The following is a 19,563-nucleotide window of genomic DNA, read 5'->3' on the forward strand; positions in this document are numbered from 1 at the left end:
ATGGTATACAAATAAATTATTGACATTAATTTTTAAAATAATGACTAAAATTGTAAAAAAAAATAATGACGTCAGTAATCCTCATTTAAAATAAACATATATTTTCTTTAGAATTTCCTCACAGTTTTTTTCATTTCTTCTTGCAATTTTTGTTATACGATATATATTCACTTTAGGCTTACAAAACAATTAGAATAATTTTTATTGTTCATCTTTAATTCCACAGGTTTACAATAACTTAAAAGCATTTCATGGAAATGTTTTCGAAAGCGATGTTTCGATTATGACGTTTTTACACGTCTACAACTCCACTCTTTAAGTGGTTACAAAGCTAACATTAATACAATGTTATTTAAACTTAATCTACTCTGTGCCCACTTGTCCCCCAGTAAAAAAAAAAATTGTTTACTTGGCTATTAACTATGTTACTCTTTAGATGCCATGTGTCCCATTAAATTCGCAGACAGCTTCTCAATTTTCTTCAAATCCGGCATATTTTCTGCTTTATATTGAATACACTGCAAGTAAAGTATAAAATTAATAACAACAATAATTTTAATAGTTATGGACATCGGAGTACCTTTACGTTGTCAGTCATTTTCAGGAGTATGTGGCCCTTCGAGTGGACGTATTTCATTGTGTATCGGCAGTTCTTTGGATTCGCCATGTACATGGACTCGGCAGCGATTTCAAAATCTTCCCAATTTTTTACGAAAACCATTTTTACACGATTTTATTAACACTCGCATAAATAACTAAATTTCACAAATATTAAATGTGGATGTAGGTGGAAGTCGAAATGTCAATTTTTGCTAATGTGTCACTTTTTTCATATGGAATGCTGCCAGAGTTGAATACTGAAAAGAGGGATGCCAATAATCAAACTCACAAAACAAAAATTGAATGATTAAAATGAAATCACTACTTGAAATATACTTTCGTATAAGTTAAACATGTTTTTAAAAACCTTTAAAATTATTACTTTTTTTAAAATGAAACACATTTACAGAAATATAAAAATATATTTTGAAAGGGCGATGCGCCCTCTAGTGATTGATTTTATTTTACTGCTGGCAGAGAACGTATATTTTCTCCGTTTGTTTTTATTTCATCTTTATTCTCTACCTCATCTTGTAATTCCGCTTCTTTGGCTTTTTTTTCGCACACAACATTCTAGACGTGCAGAACAAAGTGGCATTAAACCAATTTTAATTGTGTGAAAATTTAATTTTACCAATAGTTAAACGAACAAATTAGCACAATAAATCACAATGAATTTTTTGGAACTGCCGGATTGCATGTTAATGGAAATATTTGAATTTCTTACCTATGAAGAGGTATCAAAAAACCGATTAGTAAGTTTTCCGTTTTTTGTAGAAACAATTACATAGTGTAAGTCCTTAACGTGTTACTAACGGCATACTATTTTTCTTATGGGATACCAGGTTTGTAGAAGAGTAAACCAAATTTGTCAACAAGTTTTGAATGGTGGTTTTAGTCGTGCTGTGCGACAACACTCGACCATTTTCAAACGAATTAAATCAATGCTGCCGCGTAGAGAATCAGAGAGACGGTAGGTTCATCTGGCATAAAAAAGGAAAAAGTAACATTTTCATACTTATTCTATGTAGCAATCACAGCTTAGCGCGACATGCGGATATTCTTACATCGATAGAGACCCGTATTTCGATGCTCTCAATGACATATAGCAAGTACATAGATCTAAATCTGTGTTGCTTCATACCCGGTCGGGTGCTTGATGAAATCTTCCGAATCCTTATATTGGTATCAAAAACTCGTAAAACACTCCGACCACATGAAGTGCTCCAAGAGTTACGCGACATATCTTCAATGGCAATAGAGCACTTTGATGAAAAAATCGCAAATATTCTAAAGCCCTATGTTGACGCCAGCAGCAACAGATCTAGAGCCATTGACCATAAACGTATAACGGCTGCAAGTTCCGAATTGGGTAGTATAAGCTTTAGTGTCACACAAAGTAATTCCAATATGTGGACCCAGGCGAGTAGTACTTCAAAACTGTTGACAGCTTCTCCTCGAACATCACCTTTAAAAATGCCCTGCAATAACTGCAATGAGGCTATACTGAATAGAATGGCTGCGTTTATAAATGTGAAATCACCGAATTCAGATAGTTCGGATTCAACGGATTGGGATTCCATTTATACTGCAGTGGGTGGGTGCTGTTGCTGTAAAACTTCAAATACAAATTCAGATAATAACGTTAAACAGAAACGCAGTGGATGTCCAGAGGCAAAAGCAACAATGGCCAAATACAAAAAACTTGAATTGGAATACAAAAATGGTGTTCAAAGAGTAAGTAAACGTTTTTAAATTTAGTCATCGCTTAGTGACAAAGTTAATAAAATTTTAGATGAATCGGATGCAACAAATACAGGTACAGCAATCTCGTCGTTTACAACAAACCATGAATACAATTTCTACAATGAGTACGCAAATAACGGAATTAAAAAAACGCTTGGAGGATTTGGATGCAAAAAATCGCGAAATATCAGCTAATATTAATAAGATTAACCCGGGTGCTGGAGATTCGACAACTTCGACTACAGGCAGCACTGGTGCTATAGTAAATCAAAATGAAGAGGATATTGAACTTGGTGATGAGAACGATACTCTAGCGGGACCCTCAGCTGCTAAAAAACGCCGTTGCGATGGCACTACAACGGCGCGGATGAAAATTTCAGAATCAAATGAAGTTTTGGAATAGGATCCTTTCGAAATAATAAATTACATACACGAATCAATTATCTTACACCAAGCTATGTTTAACAAAAATATAGGTATGCTTTAAAAAGGCTTCAATACTGTGTGGCCGTATGTCGTGTGGAATATATGTGTATTAAAATTCATCTATGCCCTTTGAACCATAAATATTGCTACAAATTGTTTAATAAGGTCCTAATTAAGCCATTGTAAATAGGAATCTTACACTTATTTTTGTTGTAGATATCTAAAATATTTATTTTGCTAGAAATATTTATACAGAGTGGCGGTTGGCTGAAAAGAACGCGTCTGGCGCAAACATCTAATATGTAAACACCAGTAGAAAGTATTTGTAAACACCTAGCAGCTATCTATTTCTATCTTGTTTAAATAAATTGACTTATGCCTATACAGTTTTTATATTTTTTTTATTAGAAAACGTGTTTGGACATATGTCGTATTAAGCTATTTCGTCCAGAACTCTTCGACTTTTATGGTTTTCAAATAAATCTAAAACGATTTTAACATTGAGTTTTTGTTTGAACTTGGCGTCAGTAAGCTTTTTCGACAAAATATTTCAAGGAAAATCCTTTCACACAAGACAAAAGAATAAAACTTGCAACGCTCACATTACGCACTTTCGTTAATATTTTGGGCGATATTAATTATTGAATCGTTTGGGACTCATATTGATCATTTTGATGTTTTAGCGATATTGCTTAAAAGTCTATTATAATTTACATTTAGTGTTTTTTGTTTTTGCCGTAGCGTTCATACTTGCTCTTTGACGAGTGCCACAGTGCCAATGGAATTGCTAAGGAAGGCAAAGTCATTATAGCGAAAGCAACCCAATCAAAGAAATGTGATGAGAAGCGTTTGTTGAATTCAGCCAGATTTATAATTCCACCTTGACCAGGCTCGGAGCTTACAGCCAATTGCAACTAAGAAATATAATATAAATATAAGTATCCAATTGGAAATCATATTAGTGTTCGTTACCTCTTCGGCTTCCTCGACAGGTTTGTACGAAATTTCAGCGGCTGTAAAATTGAAATATCCATATGCTTTAGGACGCACCACTAATACATGGGTATAGTTGGCTTGTGGAGCGATACGTTCAATGGTTGCAGTTGGTTGACCTCCAACTACATCGAAGGCTTCTGAGGGGAAACCATTGTCGACCAATTTCACATTGGTAGCGGCACCATTTCCAACGTTATAAATTGTGTATCGCACAAGCAGATCACTCTTCTCCACTAAATACTTATTAAGAATTTGTTTGGAAATTAATAAACGAGCGCTGGTCTCATCATCAGAAAGGCAGATATTTGATAATGCCAGTAAGATTACAACAGAAAACAATGATTTGAACATTCTGAAATAGATCAATAAATACAAATTATACTTCATGATACAAGTCTGTGAGCTGATTTCACTTCTTGTTGACGTGGAAGCTTTGCGGCTGATTACAAATTATACCAATATTAATAAACATTTTTTATTTATTTTATTAAATTCTGACGGTGATCATATTGTTCCAACTTACTTGAGTTATTAAATATAAAATCTCAGCTAAAATCTCCTAAAAAACCGATTTCTTTCACACCGCAATCGAAATGAAAATCAACTTTCCAAAAATGCGATGAAAATGCAGCGAAGACTTGACAGAACTATGTGACGTGTATACTTCGTGTATTGTGTGACAACTGTCATACATCGTGAAGTAATTTTGAGCGCCATCTAGCTTTTGCGCCAATGATTACTAAATAAAGAGATGTAGCTAAAATTAGAATGATGAGTTGCTTCGTATGTCAATAATTAACAAATTTAAATTTAACATGTGATTCGATAGCAGTATAGAGATTTATATATTAGATGATAGCACCTTTCCTGCAATAAAGTGAAAAACGATTTCACTTTTCCACTACTTATTAGCATTCTTACTGGTATCCCCAATCCACATATGTATATAATATATTAGCGTATAATTAATAAAGCCACAGAGCTTACAATCTAATTGGTTCCATTTTATATAATCGACAAAAAGTTTAATCAGAAGGTTGGGCACGCATGAGTTTACTTGAATTTTAATTCTCTTTACTTAATTGTATTCAAACATTAAACATTTTATTTTATCGAATCCTGCCTTTTAATGATATTTTTTTTTATTATCACAATAACTTTTTACATATATCGATAAGTTTACAATTATCGCAAGTTCACAATGGTTTGTTTACAAAAAGTGCCCCCACCAATGATTGTTTTGTTATGCTGCTGATATGAATTTGTGTATTTAAAACCGGCAACTAAATAAAATATTTATACTAAGAACGCTAAGCTTAAAATAGATTGTCACTGAATATTTTATAAAGCTTCAATTCACAACAAAAATTTGTAGAGTCTTGTTGATTTGCTTATCATATTTGCGCTAGCGCAAGTTGCTTTCAGCTAACTTCTGACATTGAATGACCTTGTATCTGTATATTATCAGTAAATTGCCTAGTATGGGGTAGTCAGTTTTCGGAAATCAAGTGTTGCAGACGTTGCAAAATATACGTTGGTACACAGAGAGCTTATTATAAATTTGATTTCTTTTGGATTGTCGTTTATTAAAATTGATAAATTAAATATGTCGACTGTTTCTGTAGTTGCTACAAAACCATATGAAGGCCAAAAACCAGGCACTAGCGGATTACGCAAAAAGGTTTACTTTTTTTTAATTATATTCTTAGTCGGCTTAGTTGATTTGTTCTTGTTTTTTTCAAGTGAATATTTGACAACTTAATTCAAACTTTTATTTACCAAATTAAAGGTTAAAGTTTTCACACAACAAAATTATACCGAGAACTTCGTGCAGTGTATTTTGGATGCCAATGGTGCAGCCTTAGAAGGAGCCTTGCTTGTAGTGGGTGGTGATGGCCGCTACTATTGCAAGGAGGCTGCAGAACTCATTATTCGAATGTGTGCTGCTAATGGGGTGAGTGTATAGAGTTCATATGTATGTATGTATTTTGTAGATGTATGTATGTATGTTTGTAGTAAGGTATTTAGTTTGCATGCTAGTGTTTCAAATTTAATTATCTATTAAAATATTATTAGGTTGCAAAATTGTTGGTTGGACAAAACGGTATACTTTCGACTCCAGCTGTTTCAAGCTTAATTCGTAAGCATAAAGCTTTAGGTAAGTAATCATACGGGTAGTTATATCAAATTGACTTCTGAAATTATATACGAATGTACGTATAATTTAAAAATAGCAACGTCCTGCCTTTTTGTGTGTATATATTTGCTTAAGTTGGCTATAGGCAGTTAACCTCGTTTGCTTCGAAGCTATATAACCCTTCACAAATAAATAAATAAAGATACCTCGCCATTAAAAAAAAATTAACACAAGGACTTGAATCAATTTGAATTATAGCTAGAGGTCCGATATACATACCTTACTCATGGTTCAAAAACGGTTAAAAACGTTAATATGAAAGAATTTTATACAATTATATAAATATATACTTTGTATGGGATATATTCCGCATATACACATACATATGTATATAGTTTGCAAATATTTAAAAATTAAAGTGCATTTAATTCTTTTGTGTAATTTGCTACATTTGTTTACATGCAAACGCTATAAAAGTAGCTTGTTATGTGAAATTTAATACATTACTTCTTATCAACAATGCTGACGAGCTTAGGTGGGCATTTTTGAATGTCATCGTGATAATTTTTAATGTTATCATCATAATTTCCAATTTAAAAGTTGTAATTCCTAAACGAGTAAACAAATATATAGTTAAGCTAATAATACAACTTATTTTTCCAATTTTGTACTTACATACAATTATGTAATCATTACATATGTATATATTTTAGGTGGCATAGTATTGACAGCTTCCCATAATCCCGGCGGTCCCGAGAACGATTTTGGAATTAAATTCAATTGTGAAAATGGTGGACCCGCACCAGATGCTGTAACCAATAACATCTATCAACTCTCCACTGCCATCAAGGAGTACAAAATAGTCAATGGCCTAGAAATTGACATAAGTAAAATAGGCACTAACAAATATGAAATTAATGGCAAACCTTATGTTGTTGAGGTCATCGATTCGGTGGCCAATTATGTGGCGCACATGAAAGAGATTTTCGATTTTGAAAAATTGCGTGACTTTGTTAGCGGAAAGACATCAGGCAAGCCCCTAAAAATGCGCATAGATTCGTTGAACGGCGTTACTGGCTCATATGTGCGTGAGATATTTCTGAACGCTTTGGGTGCACCCGAAAATGGTGTAGTTCACACAACACCGTTACCTGATTTTGGCGGCTTGCATCCCGATCCCAATTTAACTTACGCCAAGGATTTGGTGGAAACCGTGGCTCAAGGTGATTACGATATCGGCGCCGCATTCGATGGTGATGGTGTAAGTAACTTGACCAAGCAAATTCTATGTCAAATGTAATAAAATCGGAAATTTTCACTTACAGGATCGTAACATGATCATCGGCCATCGCGCTTTCTTTGTAACGCCCAGCGATTCGTTGGCAGTTATAGCAAATAACTTGGAATGTATTCCATACTTCAAGAAAAATGGTGTACAAGGCTTTGCAAGAAGTATGCCAACAGCTTCGGCAGTGGATTTGGTGGGCAAGAAGTTGGGTAAAGAGGTATTTGAAGTACCCACTGGTTGGAAGTATTTCGGTAATCTTATGGATGCCGGTCGTCTGTGCTTATGTGGCGAAGAGAGCTTCGGCACTGGCTCCAATCATATCAGAGAAAAGGATGGCATTTGGGCGGTTTTAGCATGGCTCTCCGTTATGGAACATACCGGCAAAGGAATTGAAGATATACTCAAGGCTCATTGGGCCACCTATGGTCGTAATTACTTTACACGTTATGATTATGAGGAATGTGAATTGGAACCTTGCAACGAAATGATTGCAACTATGGAGAAAAATATTACCGATTCTTCATTTGTTGGAAAGAGTTTTACCAGCGGCGACAAAACATACAAAGTCAAGGTAGCTGATAACTTCAGCTATACTGACCCCGTAGACAAGTCTCTAGCCACAAAGCAAGGTTTACGTATCGTCTTTGAAGACGGCAGTCGTATTGTGTTCCGTTTAAGTGGCACAGGCAGTTCGGGCGCTACAGTGCGGTAGGTTATTTAAGAGTTTTGCCTGCTATTAACTCAAATCTACATATATTGTTGTTTTTGTTAAATTGCAGTTTATATATTGATTCCTACGAGAAGGATAATGTGCTCGGTCAAGCTAGCGTAATGCTGAAACCATTAATAGATATCGCTTTGGAGATTTCACAACTGCCAAAATTCACCGGTCGCAATGCACCCACTGTCATTACATAAGAAATTTTAGCAACGAATTAGCAAAGCTAGTTTTGGAGGCTACCTCGTTTTGAAAAGTCTTTGCCTAAAGCGCGTTTCACTAGTTGATCGTTTTATTATGTTTAGAAAACGAAATTAATAAGGATATAGTTACTACAATTGGCACCATTTGTTGGGATGAATTATTTTAAATAATAAAATTTGTATGTTTGTGTGTTTATATAAGCAATAATACGTATTTTTTTTTATAAAATGTGACAGTTAAACTTTGTTGCTTATAGCTAAATACTCAAATTGATTTAATATAATTGTCGGACAGCGCTCGGTTAAAACAGTACGCGGTAGCTTGGCTAACCTAACAAACATCTGCAGGAAGTGCAATGCTGTTGTGGCTTCAACGCCTAATTCACTTTTTGCACTGAAAATGATAAAATATATATTTTGAGATTGCCCCTAAGTCTAATATACCATGCGTACTAACCTTATATTCGCTTCCACTATCACAGTTGCGTATTGACACAGATAAGTCAAGTACAATAACTTAACGTCTTTATGAAACTGTTGTAAAACAGTTAGTAAGCCCACTAGAAGTGGTGTGCCATCTAAAGAATCCTTCACATTTTTCGCCAATAAGCTATTTGTGTTCACCGCAAATTGTAGGCGTGGCAAATGCGCTATAGTAAATAAGAAGAGAAACAGCGCAATGTGATGTGAGCTTTTGGTTGTAAGGAAAACTTGCTCAAGCGGTTCGTAAGAGCCCGTAAAGGCAAGATACTCGTTAAATTCCATAAGCAATTGATTGCCACTATTCGAACAGATAAATTTCGCGTAAGTTTCTGGTTGTTCCAGTTCGTTCAACAGTGCCCTAGAAGATACAATAATTTAAATACCCCAAAATATAAACATACGAGTGATGGAACTCAGAAAATATCGAGCTTTTACATTGTAAAACAAATTTCATATATGCGCTAACCTATTGAATGTTTCCAGTGCTGATTCCAAATTTTTCGAATTGCATTTGCTGCTCCTGTTCAATTCAAAGGACAGTTGTTGACGCAGTATTTGCTTATGGCCCAGCTGTAATAGCCATTCCAGTAATGTGGGCCACACTTTCAACCAGCGATTATGATAATTTGCGTAGAATTTTAACGGGTTTGATGAATTAGTGCCCGGAAATTGTTTTGATTCCAACTCGACGCTTAAGCTATTTAATGCTTCTAACCACATATTATCGTTAGCTAAATTCTTTTGCATTTTTTCTAGATTCTGTTTGAGTTCTGCTGCAAACATGTACGAATACAGACGATCTAGTCCGACCAAACCGGCCGGCCCGATTGACTCACGCACTTTGCTGAAAAAGCAACCATTCAGTATTTCTTTATGTGGCGCACGTTTTTCATACCACGTTGCTTTAAGTTCTATATAAATTGTACGTTTAGGATCCGTACATTGGAGTATTTCGTGTGCCAAGCGACCAATGAAATTATTCGATTTTGAGGCGTCACCTTGCAGTGCCGGAAAACTTGGTATTGGTACAGTTTGACTCTGATAGCGTGACTGCCAATCTTGCACCTTGTTGCGCAAGAATGCATTGCACTCCTTTTCTACATTGTAGTTGATAATGCGTGTTAGCTCTTCTTGTAAAATCTTCAGGCCATGTATTTTCAAGTAATCCTGTATATATTCAAAAGAACGCCGATAGCCATCCATGATTTTGGCTAATGCTAGTAATTTCGTTTCTAATTCAGCTATAGGTTGTTGTTTCGTTTTAGTAGTTGTAGTTGTGAAGATCAAGCCCAGATTTAGCGCGTTTGCCAGGTGTCGCACGAGTTCTTTACGTATGCCATCCTCAAGCAGCTGTTTGGGATCAAGTTCAATAACACCAACCAGCGTCTTCTTCATCATTAGTATGCCTTCGGTGAAAATGGCAATTGAATGTGTTAGCTTAGCGACTGTATAGCGATCTTCGAACTGTGCATACTCCTTTAGCTTGTCCTTTTCCAAACGCGTAGGTATTTCGCGCAACACCTCCGTTTGTAAATTTATAATGCGTGCCATTATGCTGAACATGGTTTCGGGTATGATTTGCAAAACTTTACGCATGTAATTAGCAAGCTCGGTGCTGTAGTAATTGGAGACGGATACAAGATCTTCACTGTGTTCCTGGTTTATACGCAGCAGAGGAATTTCTAGTGCACTGGCAAGTTTAAGGAATGCTGCGCGTAACCGTATTACAGACCTGGGTTGCTTTTTAATGCTATCCTGCATTATTAAGGTGAAATCACGATCTAGTAAACGCCAGGCGTAGCTCAAATCACTGATCAATTGCATATTGATGAGGATATCTTCCTTGATATTAATTATCTACAAAGTTAAATATTAATTAAATTATATAAAATTCATGCAGGCCCATATTACTTTACCTGTATCATGCGGTGTAAGAATTCACGCGTCTCCAACAAATACTGTTTCACTTGCATGTTTGCTTGCAAATTATGAAATTCCTCCACCTCCTCGAGCGCTTGTATCAGTTGAATTAATGTTCGTCCTGAGAAATTCACATTTTCCGCACTAAGTTTTTCAACTTCTTTAGTTATTTCACTGAACCACAACTTCAGTTGTGGGTTGTTTTCTATTTTAGACAGCGGCCGGGAGCCACCAAATGCCTCACCTAATTCTTTTAGGCGATCCAAAGCTTCATGCTTAAACTTAGACCATCGTTCGGCTTTTGCGTTCATTAAATCACGCAATATATCCTTAACGGCCGTCTCCAACTGGCTGCAATCAAGTAGAAGCTCTAATAATTGTTCCTTACGATAGTTTAACTCATTGCAGACTAGTTGTTCGACCTGCTGAGTTTTTTGTGAACTCTGAGTCAACACTAGTACTGCTTTCGATGTATGTGTGAAATACCATCGTAATAAAACGTTACATTGGCGCATTAGAGGTATGATTTTTGAGATGTTCTGTAAAACAAAGTCGTCATTCAAAACACCAGCTCGTAGTATCTCCTGCGTTTGTTTCAAGGTCTTGGTCATTTTCTCCTTATGCAACAAACAGAAACCCTTCACGCCAGTATCCACCACAGGCGCCAAAGCTGCTTTGGCTGCTTTAAATTCATCCCACGCATCAATCAAGTTAACGGTTACACCCATGTAAATAGATACTACCCAATTATCGGCGTAGAATTTGTCCACAATTTCACGCATTTGTGCTACTTGAGAATGGAGGGTTTGTGGTGTGAAAAAAAGACATACGAAAAGCATTGCCGACTGTGTAGACAGAGCAGTGGAGCGATGATCAGGATGTGGATAAATTGCTAATTGGTTGTAAAGATCGTCACATCGTAAACGACCAATTACCATATCAATAAAGTTTTGGTCAAATGTAAAGCGTGAGAAGTATGAAACAGGATACTGTGAAGGTGTTGTTAGTTTTGCGTTGTATGGTGACGATTCATTGTTTGCTACGAAGCCTGTGGAGCGCAATAACATACACACGTCATCAATGTTGCTATCACCTTGCGCTTTTGCAGCACTATATCGATAGTATGATATTAAAAGGCGTTCACGCACAATACCCGGTATATGATAATCAAGAAGTAATAACATCGTGCCAAACAAATATAATGCTTCGCACTAGAATAATAATATGTATTAACAATTGCTGGCATTAACATACGTCATAAATAAGATCACTACCATTAACTGTTTGCCTTCTACATCTTGTAACACAGATTCAAGTGTCTGTTGAATGTAGTAGCCACGATTCAATTCATCGATGAATTGCTTGAGATCCACAGCATACTGATGTGTACTTTCAAAGGCCAGATAAAATCTCGTTAAAAGGTCCAAATAGTTTTCACGTACCTCGTCATCTAAATCTTGCAACTCCTAAAATGATAAGAGATAGAATGTTAATTCTTCTAAATAGGGATTTAAGAAATCAGTTTCTGTCTTACTGGATTTTCCTCAATCTTTTGCTCCTGCGCCTCCGCTATTTTCAGGTAGCTAAAATCTAATATAATTTCGGAATACTTTTGAACGTCAGCCTTTGATTCTAAACTAAATATTCATTGCATTAATCTTCGGTAATTTTGTTATACACTTGTCCTTTACCGATATATATCAGGAATGTAATCCTTTAAGCGTAATGTTTCTGCAATTATCGCATTTCCTACAGAAACGATATGCAGTAAACTCTGTCCACAAGCATTATTTTCAGCAAGAAAATCCGTCATTTTTATGAACAGACAAGAATTTAATTAAATACACTATTTACCTTATCTCTGGTAATGTTTTTTATTTACAAAAGCAACATAAATTATACAAAATGTCAAAACATTTGACATTGGAAAACCATCTTCCAATCTGAATTTTTTAAATTTCCCATACCCATATGTTCGTATGCCAGTTTTTTGACGTTTATTCTATAAACATTTATCACCGTCTCTTTTATTTATTTGTATAAAAAAGAATAATTACACATATTGATAAGCAAGCTTACATCAATAATGGACTTTAATTGCTAGCTTTTTTTTGGAGAACCGTAAGAATTATCATTTCAATTTGTATCGAGAACTTAAAATATTACTAAAATGACCGTTAGTGGAATTAATGTTGAGGTACAGGACAAAGTCCTCACGATATCATTTGACAAGCCGGAAAAACTCAATAGTATTGATAGAAAAGGATATAGAGCGCTTGGTTTGGTGTTGCGACATGCGGCCAAAGATGACAGTGTAACAATTGTTGTTATAACGGGCAAAGGAGATTTTTTCACTTCTGGAAATGATTTATCGCAAGTTATGGACGGTTCTTCAGATATTGAAGCGCAAATTAAAGAAGCAAACGTTATATTTAAAGAAATGGTTAGCGCTCTAATTGAATGTCCCAAATTGACTTTGGCGTTAGTAAATGGACCTTGTATTGGAATTGGAGCTACATTGGCTGGCCTTTGTGACATTGTGTGGTGTTCATCCAAAGTAAGCTAATTTTACATACTTCAATTAAAATTAAATCTTTAATATTTTTGTATAATTTAGGCATATTTCTTGACTCCATTTACAAAATTGGGTATTGTGCCTGAAAGTTGTTCTTCCTATTTATTTCCTTTAATACTTGGACGCTCCAAAGCAAACGAAATGCTATTATTGTCCCAAAAATTAAGTGCTCAGGAAGCTTACAACTTTAATTTTGTTTCAAGGGTATTTGAAGACAACACGTTAGATTCACATATTTGGCCAGCAATTAGAGACTTCTCAGAACTACCCCCTGAGTCAATGAAAATATCTAAATCTCTCATTCGTATGCATGAAAAAGAGGCATTGTATCGGGCGCTCAACGCTGAGTCCGAGGAACTTTACAAGCGTTTTACCACGGAGGAGTTCGCAAATGCTTTGGTTTCGTTTGTATCACGCAAAAATAAGTCCAAATTATAATATTAAAAACATAAATTGTAATCATGAAAGTAAATATATAAATATTGTATGCTATGTGGTAAATTTTTTAAGTGTAAAAACTACTACTGAACTTTGTCAGTGGTTTAAAGCAATAAATGTGTTATATTTGGGACAAAGAAAAATTACATTCCTTAAACTAACCTCCATCTAATATTAATACATTTTCAAGGATAAAAAGCGGTTACTATTTTCGTTATGATTTATATTGGAATAAACGCATTAAATTATGTATAATAAAATAATATTGTAAAAGTTTAAATAAAGTTGTATTATTTTTCGTTTTCATTCTTTATAAATTTCATTTTAAATCCGTCAAAATATGGGTGTTCAAGAATGTCTTTTGCAGATATGCGGTGAACAGGATCATAAATAAGCATCTTTTGAATTAAATCGACACCGCGATCATTAAGATTTTTCAACTGGTTAGTAAGTTGATTTGTTGACCAACACGGAAAAGTGTTTTTATAGTCCGGGAGCGAAGTAACACCTGGCCATGTCTCCTCAGTAGGCGTCTTTAGAATTCTGAATATTCTAAACAGCTGGTCGATTTCGGAGTCGCCTTGGAAAAGTGGTTTCCTTGTAGCCATTTCGGCGAATATGCAACCAATAGACCAAATGTCCACTGGACATGAGTATCGCTGTGAACCCAACAATACTTCTGGAGCTCTGTACCAAAGGGTCACGATTTCATGAGTGTAAATGCGGACTGGTATTCCAAATGATCTACCAAGTCCAAAGTCCGCAACCTTAATTACACCTTTCTTATCAATGAGTAAATTTTGTGGTTTTAAATCGCGATGAAGGACACGGCGACGATGACAAAATAAAATTGCATTTGTAATTTGATATAAATAGCTTCGAACCAACTCAGTTTCCATTGATTTTTCTGGTGGTAATGAATCCATATATTTTTTCAAGTCCATAGATAAAAATTCAAAGATCAAGTACAATCTGTTTTCTTCCATTAGCACGTCTTCAAGACAAACAATATTTGGATGTTTAAGTTCTTTCAGTAAGGATATTTCTCTTATTGCCGTCGATGGAATTCCCTCATCATCAGACTCTAGACGAATCTTTTTCATTGCAACTATTTGACCAGTTACTCGGTTGCGTCCCTTATACACCACACCATATGTACCTTCACCAATCTTTTCTATTTTTTGAAAGTCTTCCATATTAAACTTTGAGCTGCATACACTTACACGCGGTTAATTATTTAAAATTAGCAAGATTTGTATAATACGTGCGAAATTAAAATTTCGATCGAAAAGACAAATTTCGCGCTCAGTTACAATGGAAGTACTGGAAAACACACCTTTCACATAATGCAACCCTGACTTCCATTGGCATTCCTCTGTCGCCATTTTCACCGCTTTCCAGTCTTAAATCCCTTTCGCTCGCATGGTATTGTCAGTCATGAGCCTTCGTTTATCTCGTTTTCGCATTCTTCCTCGTATTTAATGCAAACCGTTCGCCGCACTAGGCACGTAAAGTTGCAAGAACGTGAATTTACTAAAGGCAAAGCAAAGGAAGAAAGAAAAGAAATATTTTTTCCACGAGTGAAACTTTCCGTACATACATTAAACAAAAACAGTGAACTATTAATTTCGTTTAATCCACGGTAACGATATACCATAAGACACAAAATTTCAATTCGCATATTGAATATTTTGTTTTTCTTTATTTGATTCGCAGTGAGAATGCTCGGTCAAATCTATTGCTAATTAAAGTGTGTAAAGAAAATAAAAAAGTGCTGCAGTAATCACAGGCTATAAGACGGCAGAACTGCAAAAATATCGTGTTTGTCGTTCTAGTATCAGTGAACAGAATACAGCTGAATAAGTGCTGGAATCTGTAAAAGTATTAATTAGGGAGCAATAAAAGCGGCGTGTAGCGGCTGGGAGAGGTACTTCATTTCGACTTTGTGGGGACAGTTCAAAGAAGATATTGAAGTAGGGAACTGGGTACACTTGACAGTTTCGAAAGGATTTGCATCAGTAAACACGTCCTAAAATTAATCAAGAGCTATTGAAACAAATAGTTGTATGGTGTTCGGCTGCTAGTCCGTAAGCAGAGAATATGAAATGAAAATCTGAAGGTACGTATTATATGAATAAAAAAGTATTGTTGTAAATAGTTATGATAATAAATACATTTGAGAGGGACAAAGTTTACAATCACACAAGTTAGGTGTCGTAAAAGTGCCACACAGGCAGGCGGTAGGCTGAACTGACTCGCCGCATACACACATGCAAGCAAACATATGTAAATTTGTATAAACACGCCGCAAACATTTCATCACGCCATCATAATTTTATCGAATGCAGTTTTATTTGTGTTGTAACTTAATGCCATTTGTGGTGTTATGTTGCAACTTCATTTTCATTTAATTTACACCAAAATCATTGTAAACCTTTATAAGAAAGAATAAAATATTGAGTGCTCAAATTATTTTAGGTTATGTTACAGAGATTATATTCTGGGCTTTTTCATTTTTTATACCACACGGGTTTTGTGACAAGCGGACGAAATGAAGTTAAAGTTCAGCATATTTTTGAATTTATAAAAAAAAACCATTAACTTGACTGCCTAGTTCCTTTTTTTGTTATTTTACGCTATGTGAATCCAAAAACTAGTCGATGTGTATCGGCTGTAAATACGCCGGTTATCAGGATAAATACAAAAACAGATTATTCAACATGCAGGATAAGTCTTCTTTTATTGTGATTGTTTTTGTTTCTAAATAATGAAGTTGCCATTGTTTACAATGCATTTTCGTTGTCATTCCTAAATTTCATGATGTTTGGAGCTTGATTTTCATATTTACATATGTAATTACACTGAAAAGGTTGCTCCTTTATTTATGCAATATATTTTTGCCCGATAGTGAATTTCTAGTAATGCAATTTAAGTACACTTTTATGTACTTTGGCAAAATGTACCACTGTAATAATATAATTGTCTCGCACGCCGTACGCTTTGGTTTTACTACATTTTTATATTTAAACACAAAACGTAGTAAAAATTGTTAAGCTAATTAAAAAATACTATTGTATTTGAATTTTCCAGCTGCGGAGATAACAGTAGATTTTATAAAAAATACTATTTTGAGGAAATACTGGTATAACGTTTTAATAAAATTATATCTCTTATTTCAGTTCTTCCTGCACCATACCGAACTTCAATTACATTTCATAGAAAAGGTTTTATTTAGAGAGAAAAATGGAATCGTCCACAACAATCAAGAATCCCAACAATAATAATCACGCGGATAATCATTTGATTAATAATCAAACACAGCAAGCAACATCTTTACAAAATAATAATCTTACTGTTTCTGCTCAGCCATTTACTCCTGCGGCCAATAACAACAATGGCATTAATACAAACAACAATAACTTAACTGTTCAACAGTCTAGCAATGCAATCGCGCCTGCTCAATCATATACACCCGTTCCGGCAGCCGCCGCAGCTCCCTTACACAGTGTGGCGGCCACGTCAGCAGGTCATCCTATTTACAATCAAGCAATGCATTCACCAAATATGTTTGTACCAGCGCCGGGTGTTCATCAAGCGGGACCTATGTATGCAGCTATGATGCCAGCGCAAATACCCAGCAATGTTTACGTAAACAATGTTACAGCCAACGTAAATTTGCACGGATGGGCACATACAGTACCAGCTTATATACCCGGTGGAGCACCACATTACATTCAGGGTGACATGCCCCCAGATCAGGTATATATTATAATACAATTATGGGAAGTAAAAATTAAACTTGGTTTCCACTTTCAGAATCCATCTGTTATGCAAGCTATACCTGGTATGCCTGTAGCGTTGGCACCGTCGAATGCTATTGTTGCTGCCGGTGGAAATGGCAATCCCAGTACGCAAATGGGTACCATGAGTAGCCGTGGTTCACGTCGCGGACGTGGTCGTGGTGGTAGTGGTGGTTCACGTCGTGGCGATTACAATAATCAACGCCATCCACCACCGGAAGGTAGTCCAGCGCCACAACCGCAAATGGTGCAAACACAAGATCAAATTGGCCAACAACAGTCATTAACACAACAACAACAATCGCAACAAATCGACTCCTCTAACCAATTAATGGCTACCGGACCGCCAAGTTACGCCGCACAACCGCAATATGCGCACCCACCAGCATATGCCGCTTATCCATATCAAGCATATTTTGCAGCTCAGAATCCAATGTTGCATCCAGCGCAGGCCGCACAACAAGCCACTGGTACACCTCTGTATGTTTCGCATATGCCAATGTATAATGCACATCCCGTCTATAACTACATGGGTAGTCCATTTGTGTATCCGCCCGTCATGAATCCGCCCGAATATCAATTTTTGCCCGGCGAAGACGGACAATGTGATGAGCGTCAAAATCCCGAAGGTATGGTGGCGCCTATGTGGCATGCACAACCGATTTATGCCGATGAATATGGCATGAATCCCGAAATGCATAATCCCGGTGAAGAAATCAATCACAACGCCTCTTCCATGGGTTCAGTTGATACACCGAGCATGCTTAGCCCCAACTATGCAATGTATGATCCACAAATACACGAGGTGCAACAACATATGGGCATGATGCATATTTATGAAGACCCTCAAATGACGCAAATGCCAAGCATGCACCCAGAAGCACCAGTTGCACAGGTAAGCTAAACTAAACAAGTGACGTGAAATTATCAAATTAATTTATATTGTACTATCAAATGAATAGCTGGAAGAAGAAATCGTTGAATGTGCTGCACAACCTGGTGCCATACAAATGGTGACCTCAGGTACAATGATTACGGCTGGTTCCATACAAATGTCCAACGAAACTCAAATTATTCATCACAGCCATGCGCAACACCAATCCCAACACATCATACAAAACGCCGTCTTGGAAGTGAAACCACACCACTCAAGCGGTAAGTGCCAAGCATTCTTTCTATTTCTATATTTATACTATAAATGGTGTGAAACCAGTTCAGTCGGCGTACGAAATGATCATACTACAATACAATACTAAAATCGGTGCAGCACATTTTTGTTTAAAATTTTTGACCAATGTTATGCCGGTGCCCATAATTTTACACTACTAAAACTGACAGTATGCTTCGGCACCGTTTTGTTTTTTTCAATCTATTTGCTTATGAACTACTGATAACATGATTGAATTGTTTATATTATAAACTATTTGACTATTTCAATTGGTTCCTAGAATAATAAGTTTAGTACGAGTTTTTGCCGTCCAGGCGCTTTCCTTATCGCGTATGTAAGCACCTAAGTTATCAAAGATAAATATAACGCTTTATTGTGCTGCAGAATTCTTTGCATTGCTATATAGCAATAATGTTCAGTTGTGTCGATTATTCATCCATTTAGTGGGAAAACATTGTGCATATACATATATGTACATCCCCAAAGGAATTCTTACTTATAAAAATATAGCTTTTTTTTACCTTTTCGAATAGATTTCTACAACGCAGCTACCTTCCAATGCATATATTTGAAATCAATTAATTTATACTCAACTTAAATGACCACAAGTGCAGCGTACTTCGGCATTTTCCGATATCAATTGCCTTAGTCTATTTAAATTATTTGAAACGTTATCGCTAACACCATATATTTTATATTCCGTTGCGTGTGTGAATGTACATGTGAGTCGTTTGTGCCTTTGTGTACACCACGATAAATTGTTTATACACTTTAATATACATACGTACAACAAATACTTCTTGCATGTACATGTATAGTGTATTGCAACAGTCATTGACTTGCGATAATCAAATACTTTACCACTCAAGTTTTATAAAAAGCTATGAAATATATTTACGCCTCATATACAATAAATATACTCTATATACATATGTATATAATATTTAAAATAGTATCTATAAAAATACTAAGTACAAAGTCCCTCGTATTGTTGTAATAGGGCAAAATTTAAACTTAGACTTTAATCGAATACAGCACTTGCTTGGATTCTCGAAGATTTTAGAA

The 19,563-nt window shown here is 35.7% G+C and overlaps 8 protein-coding genes across 8 annotated transcripts in view; 4 read left to right on the forward strand and 4 right to left on the reverse strand.

Moving 5' to 3' along the window:
- Nucleotides 1-178: 178 nt before the first annotated feature.
- Nucleotides 179-721, reverse strand: LOC105229047 (signal recognition particle 9 kDa protein). The gene is made up of 2 exons (XM_011209113.4): nt 581-721; nt 179-518 (listed from the first exon to the last, which is right to left on the reverse strand). Exons 1-2 carry the CDS (start codon nt 719-721, stop codon nt 426-428), a joined length of 234 nt encoding a protein of 77 aa, XP_011207415.1. The 3' UTR covers nt 179-425.
- Nucleotides 722-1,098: 377 nt separating this feature from the next.
- Nucleotides 1,099-3,156, forward strand: LOC105229049 (uncharacterized). Its single transcript, XM_011209116.4, has 4 exons — nt 1,099-1,355; nt 1,446-1,573; nt 1,632-2,337; nt 2,396-3,156. Exons 1-4 carry the CDS (start codon nt 1,272-1,274, stop codon nt 2,747-2,749), a joined length of 1,272 nt encoding a protein of 423 aa, XP_011207418.2. The 5' UTR covers nt 1,099-1,271; the 3' UTR covers nt 2,750-3,156.
- On the reverse strand, nt 3,155-4,449 carry LOC105229048 (translocon-associated protein subunit beta). Its single transcript, XM_011209114.4, has 3 exons — nt 4,292-4,449; nt 3,745-4,120; nt 3,155-3,686 (listed from the first exon to the last, which is right to left on the reverse strand). The coding sequence occupies exons 2-3, from the start codon at nt 4,117-4,119 to the stop codon at nt 3,489-3,491; spliced, it is 573 nt and encodes a 190-aa protein (XP_011207416.1). The 5' UTR covers nt 4,120; nt 4,292-4,449; the 3' UTR covers nt 3,155-3,488.
- Nucleotides 4,450-5,039: 590 nt separating this feature from the next.
- Nucleotides 5,040-8,322, forward strand: LOC105229051 (phosphoglucomutase). Its single transcript, XM_011209118.4, has 6 exons — nt 5,040-5,449; nt 5,558-5,722; nt 5,845-5,926; nt 6,619-7,166; nt 7,231-7,901; nt 7,973-8,322. Exons 1-6 carry the CDS (start codon nt 5,375-5,377, stop codon nt 8,109-8,111), a joined length of 1,680 nt encoding a protein of 559 aa, XP_011207420.2. The 5' UTR covers nt 5,040-5,374; the 3' UTR covers nt 8,112-8,322.
- On the reverse strand, nt 8,202-12,448 carry LOC105229050 (WASH complex subunit homolog 5). The gene is made up of 7 exons (XM_011209117.4): nt 12,209-12,448; nt 12,052-12,154; nt 11,792-11,983; nt 10,514-11,728; nt 9,064-10,454; nt 8,572-8,955; nt 8,202-8,508 (listed from the first exon to the last, which is right to left on the reverse strand). The coding sequence occupies exons 1-7, from the start codon at nt 12,328-12,330 to the stop codon at nt 8,352-8,354; spliced, it is 3,564 nt and encodes a 1,187-aa protein (XP_011207419.2). The 5' UTR covers nt 12,331-12,448; the 3' UTR covers nt 8,202-8,351.
- Nucleotides 12,449-12,543: 95 nt separating this feature from the next.
- Nucleotides 12,544-13,836, forward strand: LOC105229052 (enoyl-CoA delta isomerase 2). The gene is made up of 2 exons (XM_011209119.4): nt 12,544-13,074; nt 13,135-13,836. The coding sequence occupies exons 1-2, from the start codon at nt 12,688-12,690 to the stop codon at nt 13,528-13,530; spliced, it is 783 nt and encodes a 260-aa protein (XP_011207421.1). The 5' UTR covers nt 12,544-12,687; the 3' UTR covers nt 13,531-13,836.
- On the reverse strand, nt 13,733-14,842 carry LOC105229053 (cyclin-dependent kinase 1). Its single transcript, XM_011209120.4, has one exon. It carries the CDS (start codon nt 14,724-14,726, stop codon nt 13,821-13,823), a length of 906 nt encoding a protein of 301 aa, XP_011207422.1. The 5' UTR covers nt 14,727-14,842; the 3' UTR covers nt 13,733-13,820.
- Nucleotides 14,843-15,018: 176 nt separating this feature from the next.
- Nucleotides 15,019-19,563, forward strand: part of LOC105229055 (alpha-protein kinase 1) — a 55,740-nt gene continuing 51,195 nt past the window's right edge. Inside the window, exons 1-5 of the mRNA XM_011209124.4 lie at nt 15,019-15,172; nt 15,247-15,649; nt 16,710-17,289; nt 17,347-18,225; nt 18,293-18,485. Coding sequence (XP_011207426.2) covers nt 16,774-17,289; nt 17,347-18,225; nt 18,293-18,485 — 1,588 coding nt within the window. The 5' untranslated portion in view covers nt 15,019-15,172; nt 15,247-15,649; nt 16,710-16,773. The remainder of the gene's footprint in view (nt 15,173-15,246; nt 15,650-16,709; nt 17,290-17,346; nt 18,226-18,292; nt 18,486-19,563) is intronic.

This window comes from Bactrocera dorsalis, chromosome 5, assembly GCF_023373825.1.
Source record: "Bactrocera dorsalis isolate Fly_Bdor chromosome 5, ASM2337382v1, whole genome shotgun sequence".
Lineage (NCBI taxonomy): Eukaryota > Metazoa > Arthropoda > Insecta > Diptera > Tephritidae > Bactrocera > Bactrocera dorsalis.